Source organism: Nematolebias whitei, chromosome 5, assembly GCF_014905685.2.
Source record: "Nematolebias whitei isolate Nwh7 chromosome 5, NemWhi1, whole genome shotgun sequence".
NCBI lineage: Eukaryota > Metazoa > Chordata > Actinopteri > Cyprinodontiformes > Rivulidae > Nematolebias > Nematolebias whitei.
The window spans coordinates 33789663-33814529 of record NC_056502.1 but is presented as its reverse complement, the minus strand read 5'-3'; the positions used below and the strand labels follow the sequence as shown (position 1 = coordinate 33814529).

The 24867-nt window shown below is 40.1% G+C and overlaps 2 protein-coding genes across 2 annotated transcripts in view; one reads left to right on the top strand and one right to left on the bottom strand.

Annotated features, from left to right (window-relative positions):
• Positions 1-24867, bottom strand: part of sdha (succinate dehydrogenase complex, subunit A, flavoprotein (Fp)) — a 206477-nt gene that overhangs the window by 147740 nt on the left and 33870 nt on the right. The gene's annotated exons all lie outside the window — the stretch shown is intronic.
• Positions 4744-24867, top strand: part of LOC119409525 (proline-rich transmembrane protein 1) — a 29308-nt gene continuing 9184 nt past the window's right edge. Inside the window, exons 1-2 of the mRNA XM_037676422.1 lie at positions 4744-5036; positions 7611-7835. Coding sequence (XP_037532350.1) covers positions 4887-5036; positions 7611-7835 — 375 coding nt within the window. The 5' untranslated portion in view covers positions 4744-4886. The remainder of the gene's footprint in view (positions 5037-7610; positions 7836-24867) is intronic.

Genomic DNA, 24867 nt, shown 5'->3' with positions numbered 1-24867 from the left:
TATATATATATATATATGTGTGTGTGTGTGTGTGTGTGTGTGTGTGTGTGTGTGTGTGTGTGTGTGTGTGTGTGTGTGTGTGTGTGTACCTTCACATCATGTGAAGAAGACAAAGGAGATGATCGTGGATTTCAGAAGGAACAAAAACACCTACACCCTCCTGAACATAAGAGGATCTGCAGTGGAGGTGGTCTCCAGCTACAAGTACTTGGGTGTACACATGAAGGACAACCTCAGCTGGAGCAACAACACTATCAGCCTGATCAAGAAAGCTCATCAGAGACTCTACTTCCTCGGGAGGCGAGCTGGTCTGGGAAGCTCAGTCCTCAGCTCCTTCTACAGGTGTGCAGTGGAGAGCATCCTGTGCTCCAGCATCAACGTGTGGCATGGAGGCTGCACAGCTGCAGAAAGAAGCTGTTAGACTCATGAATCTCTAACCAGAATAATCACTGTGAAAAATCACATCATGTTGCTGCTGATCTGTTTCATGTTGCTGCTGATCTGTTTCATGTTGCTGCTGATCTGTTTCATGTTGAGGTGTTCATGCGTGCTCATCTGCTCACACAGACTCATGCTCATGTTTGATATAATGTTTTTATACTATTAGTGCTTAGTGTATTTTTAGCTGATGTTTTCTTAGTTCATATCTTAGATATTATTGTTTTTCTTTTACATTTTATTGTTAGATATAACTGGGATCCTGTGTACATAATTTTGTTCCACCACATGTACCTCATAGGGTGGGAACGACAAATAAAGGACCTTGAATCCTTGAAACTGAACTAATTACAAAAACACTAATTTGAGCTTCCTAATCTCACGTCAGAGCTGTCCCTTTGCATTTCTGCTTCTGCTCTTTAAAAAATCTCTGCCCCTAAAAGTTCAAAGTCATCAGCTATTTGCTTAAAAAACATAAAAATATTTTTAAAATTTTGCACCACGTGTAAGTTCCTGCACATTTGTGAACTATCTGATGTGATTGCAGGAGTTTCGAACTTTCACACAGAAACGAGACGATGATCTCGGCTCATGAAGTTGTTGTGCAGTCGGAGTGTTTGAAGCGAAGTCGGAGCGACCAGGACGTTTTCCTGAAATGAGCAGAGAGCAACTCTTTTCTCAACCAGTGACCAAGAGCTAAATGTTGGCAGCTTTTTCTAAGTATGGCCAAAAACTTAGAGCAGTGCTTGTTGTCCCACAGTGGACGCCTGCCCAACAAAAGTGACTATGATCATTTTATTGAGGAGCTGCAGGTGTTTTATTCACATCATTAGGATTTTGTAAAGAAACTCAGTTCTCAAACCTTAGATTCACCAAAATATTGAATAAATATGGAATAAATGATGACCGTCCTAAACAGAGCAGTAAAATATATGATTTTATTTATTTACTTATTTTTTGCATTAGTCCGATTTCAGCCTGTCAATCAATCCAGTAGGCGTGTCAGGAACTGACCAGTCAGCGACCTCAATTTGTCCGAAGTGAACGCCCCTTACCTGCAGAGCTGCAGCTGTGTTGCATTACAAACATTTTGCAGCGATAGAGATTTTAATAATGAGTTTACATGTTTTGTTTCATGTTAATCTACTGTTTCAAACATTTGTCAAATACACCAGAATGCAGGAAATGGCATCTACTTTATTCAAAATTCTCTGGGGGAGAACAACGTTGTGAATACAACAGAGATCAGGAACACACTACCATCAGCATTGGAATGATGTCAGCTGTCTTCTATACACCTGCAGCTCATCAGGGTAAGGATCTGCAGGTGTGTCTCGATTGGGGACATCTAGTGGAGGAAAGCTGTAGGAGGAAAACCCTAGAACTGCAGTTTCTTTCATGAAAAACTTGCTGATGGAATTGAGAAGGTCTTTAAAGAACTCCTTCCACCGCACGGTGATGTCACTGGTTGAAGTCACCAGCACCACACCTCCACTATAAACAGTGTTGGTAAAGTGCTGCTTTCCCTGCGTTAGTCATCTGATGGTTTGTCTGAATCTTCTTGGTGCCGGTCAAGAGTCTTTATCCAAGGTTTCTCTGCCCCTTGGATGGACTTGTGTCTATACTGGTCCTGTTAAAACTAAGTGCTGCATTTGATACAGTTTATCAAAATATCCTAATGCAGAGGCTTGAATATATTACTGGGATTACAGGAATGGCTCTAAAATGGTTTGAATTATATTTATTTGATACAGTTGGTAAATGTAAATAATGAATCTTCTTCATACACCAGTTAATCATGGAGTTCCTCAGGGTTCAGTGCTTGGACCAATTTTTTTTTTTTCATATATGCTTCCATTAGGTAAAGTTATTAAACAGCGTGGGATAAATTTTCATTGTCATGGTAAATGGATTGTACTTATATAGCGTCTTTCTATCCTATCGAGATACTCAAAGTGCTTTACTTTACAATCTGTGCCCTTATTTACACATTCATACAGCACTCTACTAGATCTCTACAAAGCTAATTGAACAAATCATTCTAATGAGACTAATTAGTGCTTTTAGATCACATTCATACACCAATGGAACACACAGAGGTTATGAGGAGTTCAGTGTCTTGTCCAGGGACACTTCGGCATGTGACTGCTGGTGGATCTGAACCCCCAAATCTCGCATTAGAGGACGACTGCTCTAACCACTCAGCCACAGCCGCCCTACGTGGATGATACCCAGTTATTTTTGTCCATGAAACCCGATGAATCCAATCAGTTACTTAGACTACAAGCATGTCTTAAAGACATAAAAACCTGGATGACACTTAATTTCCTGCTTTTAAACTCAGACAAGACAAAGGTTGTGGTTTTTGAACCTGAATATATTTGGAATAAATTTTGCAGTCTTTCACTTTCTTTGGATGGCATAAACTTGGCCTACAGTTCTAATGTTAAAAACCTTGGTGTTATTTTTTATCAGGTTAAGTCTTTTAACCCCCACAATAAAAAAAAGTTACCAGAACCACTTGCCTCCACCTGCGTAATATCACTAAGATTAGAAATATCTTGTCCAAAAATGATGCAGAAAAACTGGTCAATGCATTTATCATGTCCTGGGTTGGACTATTGCAATGGTTTACCATCTGGGTGTCCAAAATCTTCTTTAAAAGTCTTCGGTTGATTCAAAATGCTGCTGTCAGAGTTTTAATGAATAGGTAGGAGAGATCATATTTCTCCAGTTTTAACTTTTTCCACTGGTTACCTGTCAAATTCAGGATATAATTCAAAATATTACTTCTAACATACAAAGCTCTCAACAACCTAGCACCATCTTATATAACAGATTTATTGTTCCATATTTTCCTAACAGAGCACTTTGCTTTCAGTCTGCAGGTTTACTTGTGGTACCTAGAGTTTCCAAAAGCAGAATGGGAGGCAGAGCTTTCAGTTATCAGGCTCCTCTCTTGTGGAATAAACTTCCAGTTTCTGTCCGAGAGGCTGACTCCTTGTCTACATTTAAGATTATAGGCTTAAGTATTTTTTTTTTTTCCTATAATTAGGGTTGGCTTTGGTTTTCTGAGCTATCCCTTAGTTATGCTGCTATAGGCTTAGACTTGTGGAGGACACATAGATCAAATTTTCTCACTCTGTTGCTGTCTTTAATTGCTCTACTCTACCTGTTTTATATTTCTACCTGTTTAGTATTTGTAACTATTTTTTATCCTTAACGTGAGTTTTTGTCTTTCTTCCAATAGGGGATTCATTCAACTTTTAATTATACAGGTTAATCCCTTTGAGTCTTGGGGACTCATTTACAAAATAAACCTGATTTTACACCTGGACCTGTCCTTCTCCTTCCTGTCCTCTCAAAGTCCAGTCGGTCAAAGCAGACGGCTGCTCGTCCTGACCCTGGTTCTGCTGAAGGTTTCTTCCTGTTTAAAGGGGAGTTTTTCCTTTCCAAGGGTTCAAGGTTCAGTGTTCTTTGCTGTCATTCGCATCACATGTGATACATGAGGTGGAACAAAATTGTGTACTCGATGTTCCAGTTACACCCAAAAATAGCAAAAAATATAAAATAAATAAAGAAACAGTATATCCAAGCTATACACTAATATATGTTAAACAAATGCTAAACAAACGTTATACAAAAAGCTATATAATACCCTAAATGATATACTAAAAGATCTAAAATATACGCTAAACACTAATACTGTAAAATAATACAGTATATTAAACGGCAGCCTGAAGGTGTTTGAACATGTTCTTTCCATTGTTGCCAATGTGCTTGCTCAGGATGGGAGACTGTGACGAAGTGAAGATTCAACACAACCTGCTGGCTTCCTTAGATAGAAAACTTTTACTAACTGGCTTTTTATGTTTGTGAGTGTTTTTGCACAGTGCCCTGAGACAACTTCTGTTGTGACTTGGAGCTATATAAATAAACTGAACTGAACTTATATAATGTAATAATATATTTTTACAATATTTTTTCTGATGTAATTCTGAATTTAAAGCCAGAATTGCAACTTTTTTCATTGAATTCTAATTTTAATTGCAGAATATTGACTTTAGCATCAGAATTTTGACTTCATTCCTAGAATTATACATGGGGAAAATTCATATTTCTGGAAAACAAAAGTTTTGAAAAAGAAAAATTGCCCTATACTTCTCTTCAGTAAAACTGTAAAAAAAACAATGAGCACGTGGTCTTGGGTAAAAAGATTTAATGTACTGTAAACAGGTTCACAACTATCGTGTGTTTGTGCTTTTGATTTGAAAGTCCGTACCGGAAGTAGATTTGTTGCTTCACGCAGGTTAACATGACGTAATTTCTCGTCTCGGCTCAGATCATTTCTGCTGCCCTGCTGTGAGGACGTCAGGTGGACGGTTCAACAGGGGAAGCGCAGCAGTGACAGAAAAGTTATTTTACTCCAAGGACCAGGTTTTGACTTTATGGATCCCAACAGTTACCCCAGCGCTCCCCCAGCGGTTTGGACTGATGAGAAGTCTGCCATGATGCAGTCTCCTCCACCGCCTCCCTACATGGACGCTCCCCCGCCCGGAGACCCTCAGTTCAGTAAGGTGTACCCCCCACAGCCGCAGGTAACCTCTCTTCACAGAACAAAATAAAACATTAAAATCATGTTTTTATATCTTAACAGAAACTCATGTGAACTATAAGGAAACCCGTTTTTAACTCCTTTAAATAAAAAAGTGAACTAGTATTACTTTGTGGACCAATTTTTTTTTTATTCTCTCATTTTATTACCTTGTTAAGGACTTTTAAATTCATTAGTGTTTCTTTTCTTGTTTTTTGTTTTTTTTTCCTTCTATTTTAACAATTTTGTTCATGATTTAAGTTTTTGTAGATACTTTTATGAAAGTGCCACAAACTACTTCCCCTTTTCCAAAGTTAATAAATTTTCATTTTTTGCACTTTTTGTGTGGAGCTGCTCCATCAGGGATCAGGCAGGGCCTCGTTCTGTTGACAGGGTGGGGCACCTCCTTGGATCATGGTAGGGATTACACTGGATTAAGCTTCCACAGGAGTTCAGTTTCAATTCTCTGTAAATCACCCAATGTGTGTGTGTGGGGGGGGGGGGGGGATTTCCTCCCCCAGAAATTTTGGAATAAAGTGAATGCTGTTTCCTACATTCTGGTGTATTTTAACGGGTTGTTAATTATCTACGTTTACCTACATAACTTGATTCACTACCTATTTTAGAGACCGGTTCCTCATTCCACTAGTCCATATATGTGTCATCCTGTTTTAAACTCACTCCTATGGCTAAGATAATGAAATTAATGTGACACAACTGATCACAAACAATGATTTTAGGGGTGCACTTCACTTTTATCTTGATTTTTGGTTTACCGTTTATTTGTAACGCATGCCATTTCCTAAGCAACGGTGACACTGAACTACACGTTTAAAAGAAAGAAAATTAACTTTACCCAATGAACAAGTGCAATTTTGATCACCACCAACAGTGAATTTAAGGGTGATTTTCTTTCTTTCTGATTTAGTGATAGACGTACTCGTAACACAAAGATGACATGGAACCATGCAGCCTTCACAACATTGCACTGTGCTAAGCAATAGCGGGAAAAAAATAGTCAGTTTTGTCAACGCCATCAAATGGACTTTCAAATCTTTGGGCAAAGACGAGACAAAACAAGTTGTTCCTGCTCGAATTAGATGACGCTTCCAAAAATGTGCTGCTTTGTTTATAGACACAAAAGACTGGCAAATCTCCTTCACCTGATCAAGTCTATATGTGGCAGACAGAGTCAGAGTTTCTTTATTGTCATTCGCACCACATGTGGTGCATGTGGTGGAACGAGATTGTGTACTCAGGGTCCCAGTTACATTCCACAATAAAATGTAAAAGAAAAACAAACAGCCCTCTGCTACTATTGACTGCAGCCGTCCTTACTGGGGACATGATTTCACACAGATACTGTGTGTTTCTAAAAATCTCTTTCTGGTACTAACACACATGAACAGCTGCTACAAAGCAAAACGGTGTCACACTTTACAGTTTTAGGTTTTCATGTTTGACGACGATTACTTGACTATAGGTTTTGGCACTTTGACCTTTTTTGTAAATAAATAACCGTATTGCATATATACATTGTTCATCTGAGATTATATTGTTGTCAAATCTGGTAAAAATGTCTGTTTTTAAAATTACTTTATAGTTTAACAAACTAAAATAAAGTTTTCCACGTGAACGCTTACACAGCCTTCATGCCCGAGGGGCTTGATGTTTGATGCTCATGTCTTCATTTTAAATGCCTCGTCTGGCACTGTTTTCTAAATTTATCATTTATATTTGTGCTCAGAGATAAAATCCCATCAGAAAGTGACGACCTAAGCATGTTCTAACCAGCTCTGTGACTTAAAACCATCTCAGATCATCTATCTGAGCATGAACTTGGTTGTCATCTCAAATCAGGCTGAAACAAAATCTACACATTTGTGCGTCTGTGATCTACTTATGTTGAACGCACGACCCATATAAAACAATCGGCAAAGCAGCAAACTTTTCACAAGTTTGGGCGGCTGTGGCTGAGTGGTTAGAGCAGTCGTCCTCCAATGAGAGAGTTGGGGGTTCGATTCCACCAGCAGTCACATGTCGAAGTGTCCCTGGGCGAGACACTGAACCCCTCATTGCCTCCAGTGTGTGAATGTGATAAAGCTCTGATTAGTCTCTATGTAGATTAGCTTTGTATAGATGTAGAGTGCTGTGTGAATGGGTTAATGAGGACACAGATTGTAGTGTAAAGAGCTTTGAGTGTCTTGATCAGATAGAAAGGCGTTCTATAAGTACAGTCCATTCACCATTTACAAGTTCCAGTTCTAAAAACAAGTTATGAAAACCCTTTTCTGCGCAGTGTTTTTTGCTTTAGGAGACAAACATCCTCACACTGTGGTGTCGAGGTGCAAGCTGCTCCCCTGCTGGTTTTGCACGTCTTCTTATAGACTAGGGGCATGAATGAAGTAAGATGTGTAAACTAAATTAAAAACAATAAAAACGGAGCTAAATTCAAATCATTGTTTAACTTCTGTATTCGGTGTAATAACCTCAAAATTAGACTTGAATTCATGTTTTTCCATCAGGGCTACTCTTGATGAATCATTAATTTAAACTGTGTTTTGTTTGTTGCCTTCAGGACCATGGGATGCCACAGCAGTATAGTGTAGGGTACAACCAGCAGCCTTACGCCATGGGCCAGCAGTACCCACTTCAGCCCGGTACTGTCATGGTGCAGCCCACCATGTTTGTGGCCCCACACCCTCTGGAAAACCCGGTCAAGGACTACTTGGGCTACTCCATCTTCACCATGATCTGCTGCTGCCTGCCACTTGGCATCGCTGCCCTCATCTACTCCATCTCTGTAAGCTCCCTTGTTTTATATTCTGCCTTAACTCTTGTGGATGCAAGTTAGAAAGTTCAGCTGGACTGTTTAGTTTACACGATGGTGCTTGCACGTCCCTTCTGTCAAGTGTCGGTTTCTCTTCCACTGAATAAACAACATTTTGTCAACAAAGGGAGGATTAAGTTAAGAGTTTCTGTTGCTTGAAAGGCTCTGAGTTGGCCGTTACTTTCAGTTCTGTTTTGACTTTTTGTTTTTGGATAGATTTCACTGGCACAGAACCTTGTGGTTTTCTAAAGTTGTTATCTTGAGTTAATCTAAACTGGCAACAAAAATTATAAAAACTTCTCCTTTTTTTTTTTTTCTTCCCTTAAATGTTAACAGACCATTCTTGTTAGTTTTGGCTGTTGTAGTTAGTTTCACTTTGATAAAAGCAGTATTCAGTTCACTTTAAACATGCAGTTGTTAAGCCGTTGTTGAAGAAGCCCGACCTTGACTCGTCTGTTCTTTCAAATTTTTGGCCAGTTACAAAACTTTCCAACTCAGGAGACTAAACTAATTTTCTCTTAGACCTGACCGCTGCCTGTGATACAGCTGACCACAGCATTCTGGTCTCTAGGCAGGAACCTTGTTGTATCAAAGGCTCTGCACTGGACTGGTTCAGGTCTTTTCTGTCTAACAGTTTCTATGTAAGCCTCTGACAACCTGTTTCTTCCTCTGCCACCTTCACATGTGGAGTTCCGCAAGAATCTATTCTTGAACCTATTTAATTTCTATGCAGACAACACTCAGATCTACTTGCAGTTGGAGCTCAATCGATCGAGATTAAAGCTTGGATAGATTCTATGGATTAAAGTTCTCCATCGCTGCAACAGATTTCTGTCAGTTTGAATGTGGTCAGGATGGATTTCCATAATCTGTAAAAGGGGGAAATAAGTGTGTTTTTATTATGGTCTTTTTGAAGCCACCCAACCTAATAATGATTCAGGGATTAAACTGACACTGCTTTCAGCAAATAAAGTGAACCAGAGCCACATTTTGACCTGATCAGAGCAGGGCAGGTCGTGCTGTCTGGTTTGCGATGAGCCCAGAGCAGTGTTCCTAACTTGGAGACAGACTGCAGGTGAGAGCACCGATCAGCGCTTCCTGGACATTTTTTAAGGACACCTTGCTACTCTAACAGAACTGATGAATTAAATTGTAAAAAGTTAATTTATTTTTAAGTTGAGGTGTTTATCTAAAGTTAAATAGTTTTTTATCATTCAATAATTTTAAACAAACGTTTCACACTTTTATTTCTTCTCGGCTGGACTATTATAACTCTGTATGTTGGTGTTAGCCAGGCCAGCCACTGGTCCACAGAGGAGATCGGGCCTTTAGGTCAGTTCAATTCAACCTTTATTTATACAGGTTAGTCTCATTGAGCCTCGAGGACTCATTTACAAGAGAGACCTGAGGTCCAGGCTGGTCCACAGAGGAGATCAGGCCTTGGTGTTTTTAAGTCTCATTTTCAAACCCTGACCAGGTGTACAACACCACACCCCACCCCCCGTCTGGTGGTTGGTATTAGATGATAATGAGTTAAGTGCATGAATGTGAAGAAAGCAGCTGAAATGATCAGATAAAGTAAACATTTGGGGAGGGAGTGGACTGTTTTCCAGTCTTACAACATCCTACAGTTCATCTGTGTTTCATGTATGCTTTTTGATTGTGTAACTTTAGTGTTTGTAACTGTGGTGTTACAAAAGTCGTGTGTGACATAATTCAGAAAAGTTTGTTTTTGCACCTGCTTATGACCATTTGAGTAAAGCTATTACATAAAAATAAGTTGGGTGATATTTGAAATAAATTAAAATAAACTATTTTGCTAACACATTCCGCCTTTGTTTTAAAACATTGAATGGTAAAAAAAAAAAAAAAAAAGAAGTGAAGTGTGCTTAGATTGCGTATTACTATCCAAGAGATTCACTGACAGAACAAGTTCTGCTTCCTGATGTACCAGTCAGTTCAGATGTCATCTGGTGCACATGCTTGTATAAATGTTTTGGTTGGTAATGGGCTGATGTGGATTGAACTGTAATCAGAGGTCCAATGTGGCAACATCACAATGGGAGGGATGGTGTTATCAGGCAGTTGCTAGACTGTCGGTCAGAACAGTAACTGAAAGTCACATGACCTGGTCCACACTACTCCAAATAACTTTAAACACAAATATTATCTGCTTTAACATGCTAAAAGAGTTAAAAAATGAGTAAACTGGAGATGATATCAAAGGAAATAAAAAGTTTTGGGAGAATCTTGAGCAATGAATGTTGCCAGATTTTCCACAGAATGATTCTTCTGCTTGAGATTTTCTTTGCCCTACCCAACCTACAGTATGCTTCCATTTTGTTTGAAGAGCTGTTTCATTCAGAGTCAGTTTTGTTGTTCTTCTCAAAGATTATTGTGTTTGTCCTCCGTCGTCGACTGGAGGGGAAATACCCTCTGTTTGGCCACCATAAATGTCTGTGCATGCTGTGAGCATGATGACTTGAAAAATAAGTGAGTTGCCAACTTCCATTTTGGTTGTAAGAAAGGTGACTATCAAAAATTGGGATGCAACGTCAAAATCTAAGATGGCTGCCGTCATAAATGTCTGTTCGTGTTGTGAGCATGTTAACTTGAAAAAATAAGTGAGGTACTGACTTTCATTTTGATGTGTGGCTACATCTAGGTGCAAGAAAGGTTCTCTTCGAAATTTGGGTTGCCACATCAAAATCCAAGTTGGCTACTGCCATATATGTACAGCATATACTGTATGTAAACTCTGTGAGCTGCATAACGAAAAATAAGCAATGTGCCAACTTGTATTTTGGTGTGCGGCTGCATCTAGGCGTAAGAAAGGTATTATTGAAAAATGGGTTGCCACGTCTAAAGTCATTTCAGCAAAACACTCCTCTTGAAAACATCACAACTCAAATCCCTCAGCGACAAGGGAGCGTTGACGTACCGCTTCTCTCAAAGAGCTTTGCCTTTTAGAGACTAATGGTTATAGCAGGAGGTATTTTTAGTTCAACCTAAAAAATACTTCTTTTTTTAATGACATTTAAGGATTAGAGTTGCCTTCTCTGGATTATTTTGTCTGAGTTTTACCAGACATCTTACTGCTTCAACTGGCGTCTCAAGTTGGGCAAAGAGAGGTTTTTTTATTTTTTTATTTTTTTTATTTACACAAATAAGTATTTCAAATTAGATTACAGGGATGGAAACAAAAAACCATTAGTGTAAAAAGTAGTTTGGCTGTGCACAGTGCACAGTAATTGTGGATAATGGCAGAAAATTGAATTACCTCCCTGGAGCAGAAACAGGACATGGATCATGAGCTGTGTACTCAGTAAGAGTCTAGAACCATGTTCTTCATTCAAATAAAGCTTTAATTACCAATGACACAAATGTCTAATTGATATTTTTAAAGTTTCATTACTTTCAAGTCTAATTGGGTTAAGTATTTTATCTTAAATGTGATGTAATGGTGGGCAATCAATCAAGCATTTGCTTGTGTGCATATGTCATATTGTCAAAGAATTGTATGAATCACTAGAAAGGTTTTGAAGAATCTTTCAGAAAGTAATGACTGGATGTAAATTTACAATCGACTACCTGTTGAAGTTACCACAATTCAAGATGGGCGCCACAGCTAACTGACCTCAGCAAATACAAATATAGCAGTTCACAGGTACCGACCTAAAGTCTGATGTGGTGGCAGCCGATAGTCATTGAAAAGTGATGTTGAAAACGATGAGCAGCACAAACAGCACTCTTCTATCCACCATCGTGTGGTTCAGCTGCTCGTGCAGAAAACTGTAGACTGCAGCCCTCCATAGTGTGCATGTGTGATTTCACACTGATACTTAGCATTTCCAAAAACCTCCATCCTCTTTGAGACCTGGATCCAAAAAAGTTTCAGTGTCAGAGAAAATAGCTGCTGTTGTGCAGAACAGCTGAACCGCAGCAGAAATGCTACAGTGCAATGCAAAGAGGACCTAAGACCGTATGAGAAGCTCAGTTATGTAACGTAGACTCACATGCAGAATAAACTACAGACCTCTCACAGTGGAGAGTCATTTGTTTCTCCAAAACTGCAACAACGACTCCACAGACGCATGGCTCAGTACAGAAGAGCCAGCTCTTCAGGACAAGACTCAGCTGTGCACCTACACCTGAAGGATAAGGGACACTCTGCTGACGACCAAAATGTTCATGATAGGGCGGCTGTGGCTGAGTGGTTAGAGCAGTCGTCCTCCAATGCAAGAGTTGGGGGTTCGAATCCACCAGCAGTCACATGTCAAAGTGTCCGAGGGCAAGACACTGAACCCCTCATCGCCTCTGATGTGTGTCCCATCGGTGTATGAATGTGATGTAAAGCACTGATTAGTCTCATTAGAATAATTTGTTCAATTAGCTTTGTAGAGATCTAGCAGAGTGCTGTATGAATGGGTAAATGAGGCACAGATTGTAGAGTAAAACGCTTTGAGTATCTTGAAATAAGATAGAAAGGCGCTATATAAGTACAGTCCATTTACCATTTACCATTTATGATAGGAAGGTGAAAGAAGCCATTTATATAAATAAATAAACTTTAAACAGAGGAGATCTTGGGAGTGCAGCTTTTAGGGGTGTAAATCACCAGCGATACAATATTATATTGATTTGTTTGTATGACGTTACGATTTTCCTCGAATCACAATCTGTCACGATACAATTTCGATTCTATTCGATTCACAAGTCTGCGGTCGATATATTGTGATATCAAATGCCCATCTCTTTTACATATAAATAAATTTACAGAAACAATTCAAATATGATTTAATAGATATTGAGCTTACATAACATGGCTATCAATGCCGTGTTTCTTCTTCAGGTGAACGGCCAAATGTTGTTGTTTCCCGAGTATTTTAACTCACACTGACACCTGCTGCATACGACGTGTTTTATCTGTGGAGCCGTCCTTCTGTTGGAATCAAAATATTTCCACAGTGTTGATTTAAATCCAGCAGGAGAGTGAATTTCATTGCGTTTTCTGCCTCGTCTGCCATGTTGCTGAGGCGGCCGCAGAGCGCAGCCGCGCACGGAACCGGTGACACAGACGTGCCTTGGGAATTTCAAAATAAAAGCGTATTTTAAAGATGACGATATGAATCGATGTTTTAGTTTTGCCACAATATAATTGAATCATTAATCATTTAATCGATATATTGATTTAAATCGATGTATTGTTGCACCCCTACCAGCTTTCTAAAACTTGCACCATCTTCAAATGTAAATTTTCCTCCCTCTCAGCCCCATAAATTTAATCTTCAACTGCAGCTGAAAACCACAAATACACAAACACCACTCTGCTGCAGTCAGACACTCATAATTGTTTTTTTTTTTTTTTTATGTTTCTATAATTTTAAACAAAATTCACAAATGACTAATGTGCTAATCCAGATGAGGAAGGACAGAGATGTCTGAGTGTTGCTTGAGTTTCATAAACTTTATACACAAGTCAAAACTTTTTTTATGCTGTTATGACACAAAACTTCTGTTATCGTTCTACAGTTTACCTTGAAAACAGTCTTTCCATTTAGCTGGGATTTAGTTTTTTTTTTTTGTTACATAAGCGAATCGTAACATGTGATGTTTGTTGCAGCTCGGGTTAAATCTGCTGCCTTGTTTTGTAGCTCAGCTCTTGTCTTCTTTCTTAAACTTCCTTTGAACCGGTTTTAATGTGAGAGGAAGACTATCAAGAATTACCACTGACACAAATAAAACCAGTGTTAAAGCACCAGTGCCCTGATTAAATGACAGCTTCAGGTTTCACTGCAGAGTTTAATTAAATGCACTTTATTTTTTCATATGTGCATGTTCATATCACAGTGACAGTAAACATAAGTTGTGTCACAACTATAAAATATTTAACTTATTTTACTTTTAAAGAAATCACTTTAAAAAGAAGAAGAGAAAGCATTGCATGGTTATTAAAGTGCATCTTATCATTTCATCTCAGATATTGCCACTGTTGTTAGATATATTGAGAGAGAGTTGGTGGAACTACTGGAAGAAGAAAAAAATCACTGTAATGCCTCTTGGACTGTTATGTGCTGCTGATTATTCATGCTGCTGATCTCATGCTGATTTATTTCATGCTGCTGTGTTCATTCATGCTCATCTGATCACACAGACTCATGTTCGTGCTGCTGTTGTTCGGCGTATTGTTTTGCACTATTAGTGTTTAGCGTATTCTTAGTTTAGTGTGTTTCTTGGTTTATATCTTGGATCCTTACTGTTTCTTTGACAATTTTTGTTTTTGCTATTGTTGGATGTAACTGGGACTGTGTGTACACGGTTTCGTTCCACCTCATGTACCACGTGATGCGAATGACGATAAAGAACCTGGACCTTGAACTTGAAGAGGGAACATTGAAAGGATGGAGCACAGGAAGAAATATTTATAAGTAGATTTTAGGTTGGGAGTAAAAACAGGCCAACACGTGTAAACATGGGTGCTCTTGGGTCACAGAGGATCTGTTGACAGTCCTAATAACTGGTGATCTATTGAGTACATTCATTATATTCCAACTTTTTTCCTCGTGTGCCATATCCAAAATCTTTGTCGCAAATACAGTATTGAGCACAGTATTGAGCACTGTATTGCATTTTAACAAATTTTTTTAGCATTTACAAATCAGAAACAATTTTAAAAGGCCACCACTTCATTAAATGTGATTGCATTAAGAGCATCGTATTTAGTGGCTAACCTCATTGCTAAGTAGTTAAATTAAATAAATCACGAATAATATTATACATTTAAATGATTTGATATAAAATGTAAATATTATTTTGGTTTAGTTCAATTAAATTATATATGAGGCACTTTGTGTTTTATGTGCGTGACCTCCATTCACACTCACATCCCTGCTACTGGTCTGTGGAAAAAAAATGTCTGATCCATGGTGCAATAAAGTTGGGGACCCCTGCTCTAAAGGATTTTTCTGAAAACTCTCCAGCCCACCTGACCTCCAGATCAGGCAACCAAAAGAATATAATGGACTAGATCCTTTTATTAATCCCAAGAACTTCAACATGGAGCATAACCACAGTTACTGTATACCATAATATGCCCTGCTAACACTTACTTATGAACCACCTTAAAAAGCCACAAAGAGTTACCTTAAAAATCCCTTAAATACCTGTTTTGAAAAGCTCTAAAACAGCTACAGACATTACCTAACAACAAGACATGTATCCCACACAACCAGCCACCTCCCAGAATAAATAAAACTATAAATAATCCCAACCCTGCACCCTCCTGCAAATCCAAGTGCCAACTGGAGAGTCCATTTACTAAAACTGTGACGTGATGCAAATGGTCACTGAATGACCCCCCCACCCCTTTCCATCCCGATGTACAATCATATGGCCAGGAGGACAAGAGTTCTTCAGTCTGTTGGTGGAGCAGGACAGTGACAGCAGTCTGTGACTCCTCTGCTAGCTGAAGATGCAGTGCAGAGGGTGGGAGGCATTGTTCTGGATGGAGCACATTTTTCCCAGGGTCCTTTTCTCTGCCACAGTCAGCAGAGGGTCCAGCTCTGTGCCCATCACAGAGCCAGCCCTCCTCAGTAGTCTGTCCAGCCATACCATGGTAAAACATCTGTAGCAGCTTTCTGCAGATGTTGAAAGACCTCAGCCTCCTCAGGAAGTACAGGCAGCTCTCCCCATCCAAGATGTTCTCCATGTTTGCTGACCAGTCTGTTGTCCAGCTGAAGTCTCAGGTATATACGCATATGTCCTGACCACCTCTACATCTGCCCCGCTGATGGAAACCGGTAGATGTGGGCTTGTTCCTCCAGAAGTCCACCACCATTTCCTTGATCTTGGAGGGGTTCAACTGCAGCTGGTTCGCTCCACACCGTTCCACAAAGTTCTTTACCAGACTCCTGTACTCTTCCTCCTGTCCATCTCTAATACATCCAACTATCACAGTGTCATCCGAGTATTTCTAGATGTGGCAGAGCTCAGAGTGACAATGGAAGTCAGCTGTAAATGGAGTGAACAGGAAGGGGGACAGCACAGTGCCCTGCGGCACTCTAGTGCTGCTCAGCACAGTATCTTTAGCCTGATAATGATGGACAATGATAGTGTGGGACATTCTTTTCCAATTGAACATTATACCTAATGAGAAACTACAGCACAAAACTAAAGGGAAGTCCCTCCCCACAGGGTTCCCACTCTTGCTTCCCCATACAAATTTTTGCTTCCCTTAGCGTAACGAGAACATTTAATTATACAGACTGAGGCAGTAAAGGCTGCATGGTATTTTTACATTTATCACAATGAGACCATGGGCAGCATTGTGTCTCAGTTCGGGAAGCTGTTGCCCGTCAGTGAGAAGGTTGCTGGATCAAATTCTGGCCAGGGGGCTTTCTGGGTGGAGTTTGCATGTTCTCTCCATACTGCGTGCTTTTTTTCCTCTTTTTTGGTACTCTGGTTTTTTGTTTTGTTTTTTTTGTATTCTGTATTATTTTTTTATTTTTATTTTTTGGTACTCCGGTTTCCTCCCACACCAAAAACATGCATGTTAGGCTGGTAACTCTAAATTGTATCAGAGAGTGTGAATGGATGTTTGTCTCGTTGTCTCTATGTGGCCCTGTGAAGGACTAGAGACCTGTCCAGAGTCTATCCCACCTATTTGCACAGTGATACAGGGGAAGAAGTGAGATACCAACTTCCATTTTGGTATGTGGCTGCATCTAGGCATAAGAAATAGGGATGCAGCACCAAAATCCAAGATGGCCCCTGCCATATATATCCTATCTATATATATCTAGTGAGCTGAATAACTTGAAAAGTGAACAATGGGTTAATTTCTTTTGGTGTGTGGCTGAATCTACATGCAAGAAAGATTCCTTTTGAAATGTGGTTGCCATGTCAGAATTCAAGATGGCCATGCTTTCTGGTTTTAAAAGTGCTTAAAAGTATAGTTTCATTGACTGTGGTGGCCAGAGATTGGTACCAAGACCACCACTGGCCACCCCCTGGTTCAGTCATTCCACCTGGTGGTAGATAAAATTGCTCCCTCCACTCACCAGGATCCATCACTATGCACCACCTTGGACAAAAAATAAATAAATAAATAAATAAAAATTACTTGTTAGGATTTGTGTATTTGGATTAGAGCAAGACACCTGGCAACAGGAATGGTTTAAAGGCTATTAAGAAAACAGCTGGTGGAGGTGGAAGTCCTGGAGCAAGCCCAATCTGCAGAGATATGAGAAGTTAGTGGACTGAAGGGTTCTGTGATGAGACTTGAGAACAGAAGAGCATTCACTAACCTTATTCAGATGAGGAGTTCCACCTGATGGAGTTGGACAGGGTGATCTCACCGTAGCAAGCAGGGTTGTTGCAGAGAGGTAGTTTGGGGAGATCCAGAGGCAATATCCAGGAGTAAAGCAGAAGGTCTGTACCGAGGAGGCAGAGGTCCAATATTGATTCCAAGAGGGTAATCCAAGAGACGTAGTAATTTATCCAGAAGAGTAGGTCAGAGCCGTGATGAGAGGAGTGAGACAGTAACAGGCAAGGAGCGGGCAATTCAACAATCCAAAAAGACAGGCGTGGGGTCAAGATCAGGCAAACCAAAAGAGCTGTGACATGAATGCTGGACATCAGTAACCACAAGGTATTCGATAATCTGGCAGAGTGTGGCTGTGAGCATGAGGCTTAAATAGTGCTTGGAACAGGTGGACAGAATGAGCCTGATTGTGTGGAGGTGCAGAGGGGCGTGGCTTGAGAGCAAGGCTTGAGATCAGAGCATGATAGAGGAAAACAGAGCATGACTTGGCAGAAATGTGACACTTCTGTTTTTCTACACAGTTTAACTCCTCAGATTTTAATATCTTGCATCAAAAACACAGGTTTACTTGCATTCCCTGTTAAGTTCTAGTCCAGAAAAACACTTGTCCGAAAAATTACAAAACATTCACCTGTTAAATCCCTCAGTGACAGGGGTACCGCATGGTATCTCTAATCTAATAGGAGCCTTTTTTGGTTCATCAGGTGCTATTGTGAGGGACATAAGGGGATGTGATTGGGTCATACAGTCATGCTCTCTTGGTATTCGCCTTCTCATTCCTAAAATAGAATCTACTTAACTGCCATCTTTGTCCAATGACATGTTTGATTGTTTGCAGCACAAACTAGTCTGATACGTAGTATGAGTCTTTGCTCATGCAATTCCTCTAAAAATGAAACTAAAGTCCTACAACACGTAGCTTCCATTGTTTGTGATTATAAATATCATGTGTAAGTAGCATGGCCATGCTGACAGTCAGCCGGGTGTTGTTCCATCGCAGCGTCTCCCTGCCAATGTGAAAATAAACAACAAGTTTGCCCTTTTGCTGCATGGTGGGACTAACAGTCCTTGGAACACCCAGAAAGTCCATAGAACTGTTTCGTCCCAAAGCACCTAATATGGAATAAGAAGAAGGGCACTTGGCGGTAAACATTTAGTCTTGTGATTTCATGAGTACGTGCCAAGCCGCATTTTTTCAGTTTCACAGCTGACAGTTGAGACAAACAGGAAAGCAGTTAATGATGGCAACAGGACAAAAAAATATATATATACTGGTAACAGAAGAGGAGGCAGATAAGGGCTGCTAACTGATGGGATCCCCATAACTTAACATTAAGTTATTTATACTTCATTCAGAACGGTAAGAAAAAGGTCAAGGGTGCTTTGATAATAGTAAAAAGAATAAATCATAGTGTGTGGTAGTTTTACATGCATGTTCAGACTTTAATGTAAAAGCAGCATTTGTCCATCAGCTTTTTGTTGATGTGAGGTTTGTGAAGAATTGGACCCAAATGCAGACGGACGCAAGAAGCAGAAAGATTTAACAAGAAAAAAAAAAAACAATAATGTAAAACAAAAGGTTGTAGTGGTAGCAAAACTAAATTAATCAGAAAACTCAGATGATCTTGGGTATATACAAAACAGGAAATGCAAACCTTGAGGACATGGAGACCAAATGCTGAACTGATGAGTGGTGAAACAGAAGCTGAATAATTAGAGCAGAGATAAATGGAAAATACTGTCCCATTTTATTTCTAAAGCACTTAAAATATAACATAGCAGCTGACTGAAGTTCTGTACAAAAATAAAAATAAAGAACAATAAGTCAACTATAAGAAAATGGAAATCGAAACATCACAACTACATCTACACAGTTGGTGAGGATCCACAACTTCTCCTCCTCCACCATAACCCTCAGCACTGGCTCTCCTCAGGGATGCGTGTTGAGCCCCCTCCTGTTTACTCTGCTCACGTATGATTGTGCAGCTACCCATCCAGGCTGTCACATTGTAAAGTTTGCAGATGATACAGCGGTGGTGGGATGCATCACAAACAATGATGAGTCCAGCTACAGGCAAGAGGTGGAACACCTGGAGAGCTGGTGCAAAGAGAATAACCTTCACATCAATGTGAAGAAGACAAAGGAGATGATTGTGGACTTCAGAAGGAACAAAAACACCTACACCCCCCTGAACATAAGAGGATCTGCGGTGGAAGTGGTCTCCAGCTACAAGTACTTGGGTGTACACATGAATGACAACCTCAGCTGGAGCAACAACACCACCAGCCTGATCAAGAAAGCTCATCAGAGACTCTACTTCCTCAGACGGCTGAGACGAGCTGGTCTGGGAAGCTCAGTCCTCACCTCCTTCTACAGGTGTGCAGTGGAGAGCATCCTGTGCTCCAGCATCAACGTATGGCATGGAGGCTGCACAGCTGCAGAAAGAAAAGCTCTGCAGAGAGTGGTGAAGGCTGCACAGGAGACTGTTGGAGTCAGTCTCCCCACCATCACAGACATCTACACCTCTAGATGCTGGAAGAGGGCCACCTGCATCATGAAGGACCCCACTCACCCAGCACACACACTTTTTGTCCCACTCCTCTCAGGAAGGAGGTTGAGGAGCATTAAGTGCAGAACCACTAGACTGAGGAACAGCTTCTACCCTGAGGCTGTTAGACTCATGAATCACTAACCAGAATAATCACTGTGAAAAAAATCACATCATGTTGCTGCTGATCTGTTTAAATGTTGATGTGTTCATGCGTGCTCATCTGCTTACACGGACTCATGTTCATGTTTGTGCTGATGTTCAATGTTTTATGTTATGAGTGCTTAGTGTATATTTAGTTGATGTTTTTCTTAGTTCATATCTTAGATGTTATTACTGTTTTTCTTATACATTTTATTGTTGGATGTAACTGGGACCCTGTGTACATAATTTCGCTCCACCACATGTACCACATGAGGTGCGAATGACAATAAAGAAACTCTGACTCTGACTCTGACAAGGCAAGAGTACAACATTAAGACGCAGATGCTAGCTCACTCTAGGTTAAAAGCCAAAGGAAAAAAATCTGTTTTTAAATGAATTTTAAAACAATTTAGGAGCCAGAGCTGAAAAGGCTCTGTCTCCTCTGGATTTATAAAAGGTATTCAGGACTGCTAAAAGCATCTGATCAGACTAAGAGCACATGATGACATATAAAGGTGAAGCAGTTCAGACAAATAAAAAGGACTAAAACCATTCAAAGACTTAAAAAACAAGCAAAATAACTTTAAAATGGATTTGAAACTGAACAGGAAGCCAAGGGACATCAAAACTTGAGTTATGTGCTCCCGCCTACCATAACCTCAATCGTTTTTTCGTTAAAATGGAGGAAATTGAGTGCCATTCATCCTTTAATGTCATTGAGACAGTCCAGGAGAAACCGAGTGGAGACATTATGTTTCAAAAGGAAGTAAACTTGACATTTATCCACATAAATTAAATTGCACACCATGCTTTCTGAAAATAAAACCCAGTGGCAGAAGATAAAGTGAGAACAGGAGAGGAACCTAGAATAGAGCCCTGGGGTACCCCCCAGGGGAGGACAACAGAAGGTAAAATGATTCATCATCACACTGAAACTTCTATCAGAAAGGTAGAACCTAAACCACTGAAGAGCTGAACCAGTGATGCCCACCAACTGCTCCAATCTAGAGATGAGAATGTTATGGTCGACTATGTCAAAAGCAGCTGTTAAATCTAAAAGCACAACAGTTCCCAGAATCCAGTGCTAAAAATATGTCATTAAAAACCCTTTAAAGAGGAGATTTGGTATGTTTTGAATCCAGACTGGAAGATCTCCAAAATTTTAAATTCATCCACAAAAGCTGGATGTAAACAACTTTTTCTAAAATTTTGGATATGAAGGGTAACTTCAAGATGTGCTTAAAGTTTGACAAGGAAGGCGGATCAAGTCCAGATGTTTTCAACAATGGTTGCACCACAGCATGTCTAAAATTGTTTGGTGCCACACTAAACATCAAACTGTTGTTGATCACATTAGGGATAAAGGGGGCAACAGTAGGAAATACCTCCTTTAAGAAAACGTGGAGGAACAACATCATGGGGAACCAGATTATTTCATACTGGTAACCAGTTTCTCTAGATAGATCTTGGCTTTGATCGCCTGGTTTTAATCGGGGGCCACATCATTCAAAACAGTATGGCACAAAGAATGAAAATATAAGGAAGCTCCTCAGTGCTGAGGGACACAGAGAGCTGTGAATCTAATCGACTAAAGCCAGTGGAGAAACGAGCAGCAGTGGACGAGTTAAATACACGACATCATCGAGCAGGAGTACAGGATTTAACAGGTTCAGTAGCAGGAATTAAATCAAATAAAACAGGCATGTGCTGCAAATGAAATGAGGTGAAAATGGGGGACAGGTGAGGGTACTAGGTGAGGTGGAAAAACACAGAGGAAGTTGACTGAGGGTATATGAGAAATGGCACAAAGAACACTGGAAAACAGAACAAGACCTACACAAGAATACTAAATTAAATCTAACAATGAAGGACAAAAACACCAAAGGAATTGGCCTAAAAGTTAAACTCAAGGAACTAAATGACAGTTGGAGGATATTTGTCAGACAGCTTTCATCAGAAGGTCCAAACAAGAAGTGTTTTGTTTGGATCTGAAATTGATGCCAAGGTCAGGATCCAGTCCACTCTTTGCCTCCGTGACGGAGTCATCAAATGCTCCTTTGTTTCCTTGTAATGTGGCCCTTCCTCTCAGCTTAGTTCTTATTGACAGTGGTTAAACATCAAACTGTCACCAGGGTTACTGAAGGCCAAGCTGTAGATATTTTTAAAGGAAAAAAGCAGTTCCTAAACATGCTTCTCATTTAATTACAGGTTACATTAAATTGGCGAGTTCACACAAGATAAGGACTTTAATTAAACGCCCATGAGAGCAAACAGTGTATATCATTTTCACGTGTTTCTCCAGACTAATACCTGTTTTAATCCAAAGTATGATTAAAGTACCTGGGGCTGCTGAACAAACATGAACTCAGCATTATTAATTTTTAGTGTGTTTAACCTCGATGTAAAATATCAACTCAAAAGTCATTCTGGAGCCTCATCTCAAGAGAATCACATTCATGACGTCAGATAACTGGTGAATGTTCTTGACGTGTCTTTCAGCATAATCGTTCTTTTTACTGTTCAGAAATGAAACGCAGAATAAACATAGAGCTTCACCCACGGGTAATGTAAATGTTTGTTCAGCCTGGTTCCCCTCTGCACACAGCGATAAAAGCAAACACAGATAAGAGAAAATCACGAACATTTAAACCTGTGTCAGAGTCACCTGAAATGATCAAATCGTGACTATTCTGGCTTTTACTCTTTGTGTAAGCTGTATACTTTGTAGAGACTGTGTTTAGCACTTAAAGATAGAAACGCATCGATCTGACTTTTGTGGCCTGAAATGAAAGAAATCGCTAAAGTTGAGATAGTGGAGAGAGTTTTAAATGTTTTAGGTGTCCAGTATTAAAGATGGGATGATTACTGAATGACAGACTGACAGAAAGCTTTCACCCAACACTTCAACACTAAGTTATTGACGTTTGGCTGCAAAATACAATCAAGCCCAGCTTCTGTCGAGAAGAGCGTACAGTGTTAAACTAAGATCTTTCATGAGTTAACGCTCTGTGGCAACCCCTGAAGAGCGGAGCAGCAGAAAGAAAAACAACAGAGCATCCAGTGGTTTGGAAGAGACTAAAACGTGCGAGTTAGTTTTGATAAAAATGACATCTTGTTGTAAAATACAGTTCCTCAAATATGTTTTACATAAAAGTAAAGAAACAGTTTATCCTGATGCATGCTCAATAATCCAGGTATAAAAATCCAAAAAAAGTTCAATCTGGTCCTCTGGACATTCAAAAAAAAAAAAAAACAAAGCAAAAAAATCTAGAAACGTTTCGTCTCTCATCCGAGAGACTTCCTCAGTCTGAGGTGCTGTATTCAGCTCAGTCTCTTAAATAGCACCTTCTCAGAGTGGATCAACCAGTTTGCTGCTGACAACCAAAACCAGCTGATCACATGCTCAAGAAGGACCATCAGACTAACAATGGATCATTAGCACCCTGATGGCTGTTTACTATTCACAGAGGGCTGAGTGATACTAGCAATCACAGCATTGTAAGAGGGGGACAGTTGAACCTGGAGGCCTCCACCCCTGTTTAACGATGGACGGTTTCTTTTCACAAAGATGGCCTCCTTTACTCCTCTCTCAAACCAAAAGAAACAGTTCTTTGTGTACAATGAAAGTGTTTCACAAAATATATTTAAATTAGTACTTTATTTCAGGATTAAATACTACATTATGCTGTAATTTTTATCTATTTGACTATTAATCTTTGGTTGACAACAACTTTATTTTCAGGTTGAACTGCTGACTGTAAGAGCACTCTTGTTGCCAGTAAATGCAGCCGACTTTGGTTTCTCTGCTCTGCTGGGACAGAGCAGAGAAACCAGTGTCTCAGAAAGAGAAAGGATGGGACGATGGGTGGGTGGGGGCTGGCTTTCCCCATCGCTACCGCTCTGGGAACTTCAATGAGACAGATACCTGAGTGAGCGGCATGGATCGTTTATTTAAAATAATCAAACGCAACCTGAACCGAGCCTTTGCTCTAGCCCCTTAGAGATCACTGAGTGGGCCAGGCCACCGGGAAATGTCTCGGTGCTCCCGATAGCCAGTTCACCCCTCAGCGCAATACTCTGGTTGGTCGCCATCCATCGGTCAGCCAATCATGTGTCGTGTACAATCTTATGTTGAAAACCTACAAAAGAGTGAGTCTGCAAAAGTCGAACCGCAAAGTATCGAGGAACTACTGTGCTAATATTTTTAAATTGTCCTGAGGTGTGTCAGACTGTTTGTCTCTACATGTGTCTATGTTGGACAGGCTGCCTGTCCAGGGTGTGTCTGACCTTTTGCTCCATGACTGGAGGGTTAGACCTCAGCCCTTGTGGCTCTGAACGTCAGTGAGGACAGAACATGAGAAAATCTGTCCCTTTGCAACTTCTTTGCCATCATATCAACTTAACAGAATGAAGTCAAGTCACTTTTATTATTATTATTATTATTATTATTATTATTATTATTATTATTATTACTATCATTATGGTTTCCAATTTCACCAGCACGGTGGCTGAGTTGGTAGAGCTGCCGCCTCACAGCGAGCAGGTCACCAGATCGAATCCCGGCTGGGGACCTTTCTGAGTGGAGTTTGCATGTTCTCTCTGTACTGAATGGGTTTTCTCCGGGTACTTTGGTTTCTTCCCACAGACCAAAAACATGCATGTTAGATTGACGTTGGCACAGTGACGGGTGGTGGTTTGGGTGGTGTTTGGTTGGTTGTCAATTAACCCAACATTTTTCAGTCAGGTCATTTGGACAGTTTCTTTTTTTGTGCTGAAATGTTTCACCTTCCATCCAGAAGGCTTCATCAGTCAAGGAAACACACAACACAAAACTGATACTTCCCCCAACAGCTTACTCCAAAGTGGAACAAACCAGTTATTTTGGTGCTAAGATGGTGTCTTTGGCACGCCCCCTCCTCCATTGCTGGCCCTCTTCCTTGTTAACAGTCGTGTCAAACTGGTTGAAAACAACAAGGAAGAGGGCCGGCAA